The following is an 8,984-nucleotide window of genomic DNA, read 5'->3' on the forward strand; positions in this document are numbered from 1 at the left end:
TCAAATCAAGAAATCTAATTTAATTTTAAATAGAGGTTAAATAGTTTAATGGTTATTACTATAAGAGATGGGCCCAAAAACTCCAATCCATTGGATCTGGATCTAATAGTGAATTGTGTGGGTCTAAGTTATGGACTTTTCCCCTAAAATATATTTTGGATTTAAATGATTTTTTATTTAAATAGATATAATCTTAGTTTTTTATTATAGAATAAAAAGGTCAAAACTGATCCTGAATATATGCCCATTTTACGATTTTGGTCCTATACTTTAGTGCATCCTGAATATTTTAACTCGCATCACAATTAGTCCTACACTAACAATTACGTCAATTTTTAAACGGTTTTAACCCGATTTTGATCTATTTTGATGGTTTTAACAGTCTCATTCGGGTTGAAACTGTTTAAAAATCGGTCAAAATCGGGTTTAAACCGTTTAAAAATTGTCGGAATTGTTAGTGTAGGACCAATTGTGATCCGAGTTGAAATGTTCATGATGCAAAAATTCAAAAGATAAAGTATATGATCAAAATCATAAAATAGGCATATATTCAGAACCAGTTTTGACATTTACTCTTTATTATATGATGATAAATATAGACATGGATAAAATATGGATGTCAAATTCTAGTTCATCCTGCAATTTTGCAAATCTGTCAGAAAAAAATTATGAACTTTGAATTAAGTCTCAATTATTTTACACAGCCAATACAATTTCACAAAAAGAAATATCATGAGATGACTAAGAATAAATTCACTATTTTTCTGACTAATTATCAAGTTGCGGAACAAACTAGAATTAGAGTAAACTTCATGTTTTTTTTTTACAATTTGTCCAATTAAAGTGGAAATTATTATTCTTTAACATATACTGAAAAACAACTGTTTTGATTTATATATTTTGCTAAAAATATGCAGGCTGGGCCTGTGATTATATTTATATTCAACTTCAGATACCTTTATGCAGTTGAGCATGCGATAATATGATAAATATTTGAAGTAATTTATTTCTTCAAAATTTACTAATAAGCCCACTATTCATTAATTAAACAATGAAAATTTATATCTGCATCAAAATTCAATTAACTTTCATGATTTTTATGACCATTTATCCAATTTTATTCATAGTAGTTTCAAAATTCAAAAAATAGCTAATTAGTTAACTAGTTCTTTTATGTAAGGATGGTTAATTAGTTTTGATTGGTATAATGACATAGAATGCCCCCACTTGACAATGAGTAAAAAAGTCTATTTGCATGAAATTAATCACATTATATTTAGGACCTCTAACCGAATAATTTATTTAGAAAAGCAAAGGATAAAAGAATATAAATTAGTTCCAATGCCCCCACTTAAGAATAGTCTGCCTAATTAATGATTAATCAAACAATTAGTTCAATTGCGGAATTATCGTGCATTGGTGTAACAATTAAATAATTACAGTATATTTTTTGTTGACCACATTATTGAATTGTGGAATGCTGTAAAATTTGATGGACATATTCAAGCTTTAAATCCATAAAGATGAGAATATGAATTGCCCATTAATTACTTTCATGAATCGAATCAAATCAAATCAAATCAAATTCTAAATAAACCAGCTAGATTAGAAATCTGATTAGCAAAGTGGTTGAGAAAAAATCTAAAACATTTATATATATTAATAATAGCATAAAAATAGGTTACCTAAATGTTTGACTAAATATCACTATACGATTTTAGACTGGGTTTTTTGTTGAATTTTTTAAATAAAAGAAGCTAATTTATTGTTTAAATAAATCAGTGTGTCTATTGTAAAAATTCGAGTGAGTTGCTTTTCTCAATATTTAATTTTGCAAAAAGCCTTCATATATATCCAACACAACCACCATTTATAAACACTATTTTCGAATAAATTCAAAAAAACTGAGCAATCATAATCTCAATAATTCTCCATAAACCAGCAAATGCCAGTTCAGAAAATGTTGTTGGCTAGTCTTGTGAATCAGAAGAAGACAATTTTATTTTGTTACTATATTTCTATTTCTATCCACTTTGTGATGCATAATAGGTGTAGCTTATCAATGTTCTACATATTATTCTTTTGTCACAATTCTCAAATATCAGATACATGAATCTTTTCTCAACAACAAAAATATTATTGTTATTCTAAAAGAATACTTTTGTATAATCAATGATGAAATAAATAAATCAAGAAATATAAAGGGATCAACAATGGTACCTTGGGTGGGCACATTACTTTTGTTTGATAGGAGCTACGACAATAGTAGAGAAAGAAAAAACTAAATAAAAATAATAATAGGAATAAAATCACATTTAATTCTTTTTTTCATTGTACAACCCATTAGTTGTCATTTTCATTCTCCTCTTCTTATCTTTTTAGTTTTTTTCCTAGCTCATCCTCAGCCTATGAATCTGATGGTTTGGACTCAACACCGTCTTTAGTGGCGTCGATTTTTTCAACTGATTTTAACAATTAAAAATATACGAAAACACATGGTAGAGGCTTAAGCCCCTTGTCGTTCTTTAAAGTGTCCGACACTGAATAAGACTATAAGACAATCTTTAGTCATCCTTAAGTTGGCCCCACTTACTTTTTTTCGTCATTCTTTACTCATCTTTTAACATCCACAACTCAAACTTTATTCATCCATTTACACAAAACACACACGCGCCATTTCGATGACTTTCCCTCTAGTCAAGCTTCTCGTCCCGCCACACCACCTCGCCACCTAACGAGCCGACGTTGCTAATGCCCTAATATCATTTCACAATAGAAATCAAGTATGCTTGAAGAAACAGTCAGTCTCACTCACTTCATCACCAAACATGTGATGATGGAGATTTTCATCAACTTGAAATTGGTTAGAAACAAAGCAAAGATCCAAACAAATAAGATGACAAAAAGGAAGAAAATGTTGGGTGATGAAAATGAATTAATTTAGTTTACTACCTAATTTAGTGCCACTGCACATGGGCAGAAGACTCAACTAAATTGTTTATGTTGTCCTAATTTGACACTGCACCAAAATCTATGCACAAAAGTCTCAAAAGGTCACCATGACATGAGACAGAGGCATCTTTTCAAGGTGAATCCCACAAGTTTAGAATTTAAAAAGTTCAAAATATAAATCATTAAAGTAATAAATATAATTAAATAATACTGTGAAAACTATGAATTCTAGGCATTTCTTACTGTTAATAGTCAATATTTATTTTGGATGGATTGTAAATTAGTTTGCAAAATAGAGAAATGAAAGAGGCCAATTTAAATTTGTACTTTATATTTGTAATCTAAGATTTTGAAATTCTGCCGATTAGAATCTATTAAATAAACATGTTATAATATTACTCCATATGAATTCACAAAGCCTTTATTGATGACCTAAATAATGCAAAAATATATTTTTAATTAAAATATAGAAAATGTACTATTATTAGTTTTTTTCTATATCCACAGAAAAATAAAGTACTACTAATAAAATAGGTAAATAGAATGAAAAAAAATATTAAAAATGGAGAAATGGCCTTAAAAAAATGGAATGATGAGTGTAATAATGATTATTAAATCTCAATAAAAGTCTAAAATTATGATCCCAGATCTAATCTGGCAAATGCAATTGATACCAACATTCCACCGTCGTCTTCATTAAAGATTTTTTCTTTTCCACATTGCTTTATAGTATATATAAGCTCGATTTCCCCCAATTTCTCTCTCACATCTCCTTCAACTGCAGTGATTGAAGGGATGCAGATTAATCACACACACACATACACACAGTGATCTTTTTTCTGCAATTAGTCTCACGTTTCAGTTACTATTTTGGGTAACTGAAATTTGAAGGCTCATTGATTTTGATTTAATTATTTGAACTTGGGGCAGAAGGGGATCTGGTCTTCATCTAGAAGCTAAAGATTCAGTGAGAACAGATCAAAATCATCCATAAATTAGCGATAATTCTTGATTTAGTGGTTAAAGATTCGATTTTTAGCTTCTTTTTGTTTGTGGGAGTGTCTAAATTGATGGTTAAGAGCAGGATGTTTGGTGGGAATGGGATGCTTTACCCTATTGTTGCCTTTGCATCGTGTGTGGCTTTTATATACTTGTCGTTTGGGGATTTGTGGATCAACATTCATGGGGATGGGAAGTGGAGCTTTGTGGAGAGGAATGGGACTCAGTTTGTGGTGGATGGGATGCCCTTCTATTTCAATGGGTGGAATTCTTACTGGATGATGGATCATGCTGCTGATGAGTTTAGGAGAGGGAAGGTTAGGGAGATGCTGCAGACTGGTGCGAGGATGGGGCTCACTGTGTGTAGGACTTGGGCTTTTAATGATGGGGAGTATAATGCTCTTCAAATTACACCGGGTCGATTCGATGAGAGGGTGTTTAGGGTAAGTGTTTTTGTGTGTTGTTGGAATTGGAATGATTGCTGATGTTGTTGTTTTCTTGGTGATTGGATTTGAAGACTACTTGATATTGATGTTTATCTTGATTCTTGAATGGAGCTTCGTTTATTGATAGTTTATACTCGTATGTAGTGTGAATCTTGGTTTTTTGCTGATTGAACATTGTTTAATGGAGTGGTTGAGTGGTTTTAGTCTTTATCTTGGTTGTTTTGTTGAGCTTCGTTTGCGAATAGTTTATACTTGTGTGATGATTATGATGAGTAGTAGAGTGTGAATCTCGGTTTCTTGGTAAGCACTGGCTTATGCAGTGGTTCTAGTCTTTGTCTTGATTGTTTTGTTGGGCTTCGTTTGTTAATAGTGTATGCTCGTATAATGATTATGATGAATAGTAGAGTGTAAATATCGGTTTCTTGGTAATTGAACGCTATCCAGTGTAGTGGTTCTAGTCTTTGTCTCGATTTTTTGGAGCTTCGCTTGCAAATAGTTTATACTCGTGTGGTGATCGTATCATTTGGATGAGGAGTCAGTTGTACATCTCTTGCTTGAAGTTTGCATTTCTGTTTCCTGTTTGAGTTATTTGCTCTGTTCTTGCTTGAGAAGTTCAATTCTTCTGTTCTTGTCGCAGGCGTTGGATTATGTTATCGCAGAATCAAGAAGATACGGGATAAGGCTCATGCTGTGCTTGGTGAATAACTTGCAAGCTTATGGTGGAAAGACGCAATATGTCAAGTGGGCGTGGGAAGAAGGCGTTGGGTTAAGCTCTTCTAACGATTCGTTCTTTTATGACCCTTCTATCCGTCGCTACTTTAAGCATTACATTAAGGTATTCTTGCCGTTCTGTCTCCTTCTTTGTGCTTGGAAAGTGTCGTCTTAGCGTCTAGAATATGATCACTAATTCACTCTCTGAGCACGATAACAATCTGCGGGCATCGTGAAATAGACGAAAGTAGATCCCTTTACTCGAAATGTGGTCGTGTGTGTTAAACATCTAATGTAATCTCGTTGATCAACACATTTGGTGGTATCGATGTTTTATCTCCAATATTGGATGAGCAAATTGAAATTGAAAGACAACCTTGAACGCCTTTTTTCTTTCGAGATTAGGTGCTTAGGTTGTCGTTTCTCGTACATAATAGATGTACGTTTGATAACACCTTTAAATTTCTCTTTTCTTGACAGACTGTTCTAACAAGGAGGAACACGTTGACCGGGATCGAGTACAGGGACGATCCAACTATCTTTGGATGGGAGTTGATCAACGAACCCCGCTGTATGACTGATAAATCCGGTGATACACTTCAGGTAAACCCGAGACTTCCCCTTCGAGTTGAGCTTCTTTGAACTCAATTTTGCTCCATGTGGTAAAAATCGTTATCTCATATAACTGCAGGATTGGATCGAGGAAATGTCGACTTTCATAAAAGAAATCGACAGGAACCATCTGCTTACAGTGGGGCTTGAGGGATTCTACGGACCTAAAAGTCGGAAAAGATCGACTGTCAATCCCGAGATCTGGGCATCTGACGTTGGCACGGATTTCATTCGCAATTCAAACCTCTCGACTATCGATTTTGCATCCGTTCACATTTACCCTGATCACTGGTGAGCTTTACCTCCATATGAATTTTGAAAGCTCGATTTTGTCATTGTACGGCTTATTTAGTGTTCTTGTTTGATGAATATCCGATTTGATCAAAGAAACGTTACAAGTTAGAGCGAAAACCGTGTCTCTTGAAAGCTCGATTTTGTAATGTACGTAAAAATTGGTTGATCACTTCTGCAGGACACACAATCCGGATTTCGAATACAAGCTAAGGTTCGTCTCCAAGTGGATGATCTCCCACATCGAAGACGGGGACAAGGAGCTGAAAAAGCCCGTGATGTTCACAGAGTTCGGTCTATCCACAGAGAATCCGGACTTCACCCCTGCTCAGCGCGAGAGGTTCTACAAAGTGATTCTCGACATAATGTACAAGTCTGCAGTGAAGAACAAGTCGGGAGCGGGATCCCTCGTGTGGCAGTTCCTGGTGGAAGGGATGGAGGACTCCAATGACGACTTTGGGATCATCCCGTGGAAGAGGCAGTCGACGTATCAGCTCTTCGCTGAGCACTCGTGCAGGCTCGCGCGAATCCAAGGTGCACTCTCCACACAATTATATTACTTGAGAAAATTGTGCACACTAAGAAAATAGAAAAGCCACAGTTTCTTCCCTTTGATATGTTTTTTTGCAATTTTTTTCATTTTAGGGTGAAAAAAATAAAAAATATAAAAAGAGTGTTACACATAGATGTATAATTTCATTAATGAAAAACATAAGGTTTATATGTATTTCTTTTTTACTCAATCGAGATAGACAACTTTACTTTCCTGACAAACTCGGAACGGAATCATGGCATGTAGGCCAACCCTAAACATTTAGATGTGGTTATTGTTTGATTCTTTTTTTTTTAAATGTATAGAAAGAGTGTTTGATTTAGTTTCTATAAATTGGATTATTATTTTAATGAAATGCTGAAATTGCGGAAGAAAATGTCAATAATGTGGAAAAACTCTAAGCTTCACGCATCATCCAACAACTACTTCTAACTAATGTGTATAACCTAATTAAAAATTGTATTTATAATAGTAATTTTATTAGTATTTGATAGTTTTTGGATTTGAATCTCCATTGGTGTGACGGATTTTGACCCATCAGACAGTCTGATACGAGACTCTATAATTACGCCACCAGCGACTCGGGTTCCTTAATTGCTCCTTAGGCACCCCTTATCGGGATCTAACGTCAATTTTCTCTCGTCCCTTAAAATCCACAATTCTAATTAGTAAAAGTAAAAAAAAAATTTGTAAGTGACGAGGGGCGAGGTGGCTCTCACAGCGCCCCGTTCATCCCTTCGTCTCTCCATGAGGCGACTCGCGGAGGGCTCTCTTATTGCATCCCAAACTACGAATTATTTTCATCTGATGTCAAAAATTGTCTCAAACGACACTTGATACGAGTCTAAGATCATAGAATTCATTCAACAAAGTGATTCATGTGATTTTGTATTTTAATTTCTTTACATTTTAAACATCAAGAAATGAAGAAAGAAAGTTGTTCGAGTAGGTTTATTTTAGGTCAGCCAACTATTTCCTCAAAAAGCTTGAAAGAATATATTTCTATTTTATCAACATTGCTTTTATAAAGCTGCTCAACCACGAAACCTCATATAAATAAATAAAATATTTAAAATATAGCGAAAAAAAGAAAAAATAATAACAAACATAATCTCATTGCCCCGTTTCAATCGTCCTCTCAATAATAGTTTGATACTGAAGATAAATAAACAAAAATTATAACAACATGCATTTTAGATTATTTTCGGTCATACTATTTCTAGAAAGATGAGTTATTTATCTTATCAAACTGCCTCTTAAAAAAAATATAATAATTGAATTTTTGTAAATGCATTTCCTAAAAATTATGTGTCATACATTCGATATAGGATTGTAAATTGACTTTCACAGCATAACTATCGGTAGAATTTACCAATTCTTACTATTATAATGTAATACAGATAGAAAATATTGTGATAGATCCAGAAAACAAACGAAATTTGGGTTAGTTCGAACATTAAAATATTAAAATGTTGACCCTTTAAAAAAAATCAAATATTGTACAAAAATGTATTTAATTGAATTATCCTTAAAATACTATTATTAGAGAATATTCCCCCCACAAATTAAGGAAATAAAATTGAGAAGCAATGGCAATCATTAATACATGCTGGAGTAGAGGATACGTTTGAGCATGAGCTACAAGTCTACAAACCTACAATTAATAAAGTCTCTAAGCAAAAAACTTATAAATAGGGTTGTCATTATATTTACCATGATGATATCATGTATCACTACATTATTTATTTTATATCATTGCAATATTTAAACAATATTATCAAAAAATGAAAATAGTTCTAATGGGTAGACAAATGTTGTTGAGATCGTGTGAAGATATGTCTAGGAAATCACATCCCCCGAATCCTGGCTGCGTTTTAATTTTGCTATAGTTGACGACAACAGTGAATGCATAAATTATTATCGATCGAGGCTGTAATTTCTAAAAAAATTCATAAGTATGTTTTTGGATAGTTTATGTAGGGCTTTTACACTATTTTACATTAAATTTGAATAAATTTCAAATATATTTAATAGAAAAAAGTTTAAAAAATTATTTCATTGAGAGCTTTAGCCACTCCCTCCTCACTCCACTTGGGTCCGCCAATAGTTGGGGATGTTAGCCTTATGATAATATTGAGCAATATGTATAACGCTATTGTTTTTAGGTCTGGACTGATTATTTTTAGATCTAATGTATTAGAATAAATTTTATTTATGCCATAACTGTCAGTCTCACTCTAATACGATCCTATATATACATAAATATAAAATATATGGTATTGCAATAAATAATTTTGTGAGGAATAATGCCAAGCCACAAAAATTTAAGGAGATGGTTACTTTATAGCCAATGTGGAGTCGTTTTATCCATACAGAGCACATGTCAGCCAGCAAAGAAATTCATTTTCCAAACACAAAAA

General features: G+C 33.1%; 1 protein-coding gene across 1 annotated transcript; it reads left to right on the forward strand.

Moving 5' to 3' along the window:
- Positions 1 to 3,601: 3,601 nt before the first annotated feature.
- LOC121757124 (mannan endo-1,4-beta-mannosidase 2-like) lies at positions 3,602 to 6,738 on the forward strand. The gene is made up of 5 exons (XM_042152618.1): positions 3,602 to 4,394; positions 5,035 to 5,232; positions 5,589 to 5,711; positions 5,800 to 6,011; positions 6,193 to 6,738. Exons 1-5 carry the CDS (start codon positions 4,023 to 4,025, stop codon positions 6,599 to 6,601), a joined length of 1,314 nt encoding a protein of 437 aa, XP_042008552.1. The 5' UTR covers positions 3,602 to 4,022; the 3' UTR covers positions 6,602 to 6,738.
- Positions 6,739 to 8,984: the final 2,246 nt, after the last annotated feature.

This window comes from Salvia splendens, chromosome 12 (assembly GCF_004379255.2).
Source record: "Salvia splendens isolate huo1 chromosome 12, SspV2, whole genome shotgun sequence".
Taxonomy (NCBI): Eukaryota; Viridiplantae; Streptophyta; class Magnoliopsida; order Lamiales; family Lamiaceae; genus Salvia; species Salvia splendens.

Bases quoted from the DNA above. Each gene is read 5' to 3' on its own strand.
- LOC121757124 (XM_042152618.1), top strand. From the start codon at position 4,023: ATGGTTAAGAGCAGGATGTTTGGTGGGAATGGGATGCTTTACCCTATT. The intron at 5,233-5,588 runs GTATTCTTGCCG...TTTTCTTGACAG, and splicing joins ACTTTAAGCATTACATTAAG to ACTGTTCTAACAAGGAGGAA. The intron at 5,712-5,799 runs GTAAACCCGAGA...ATATAACTGCAG, and splicing joins AATCCGGTGATACACTTCAG to GATTGGATCGAGGAAATGTC.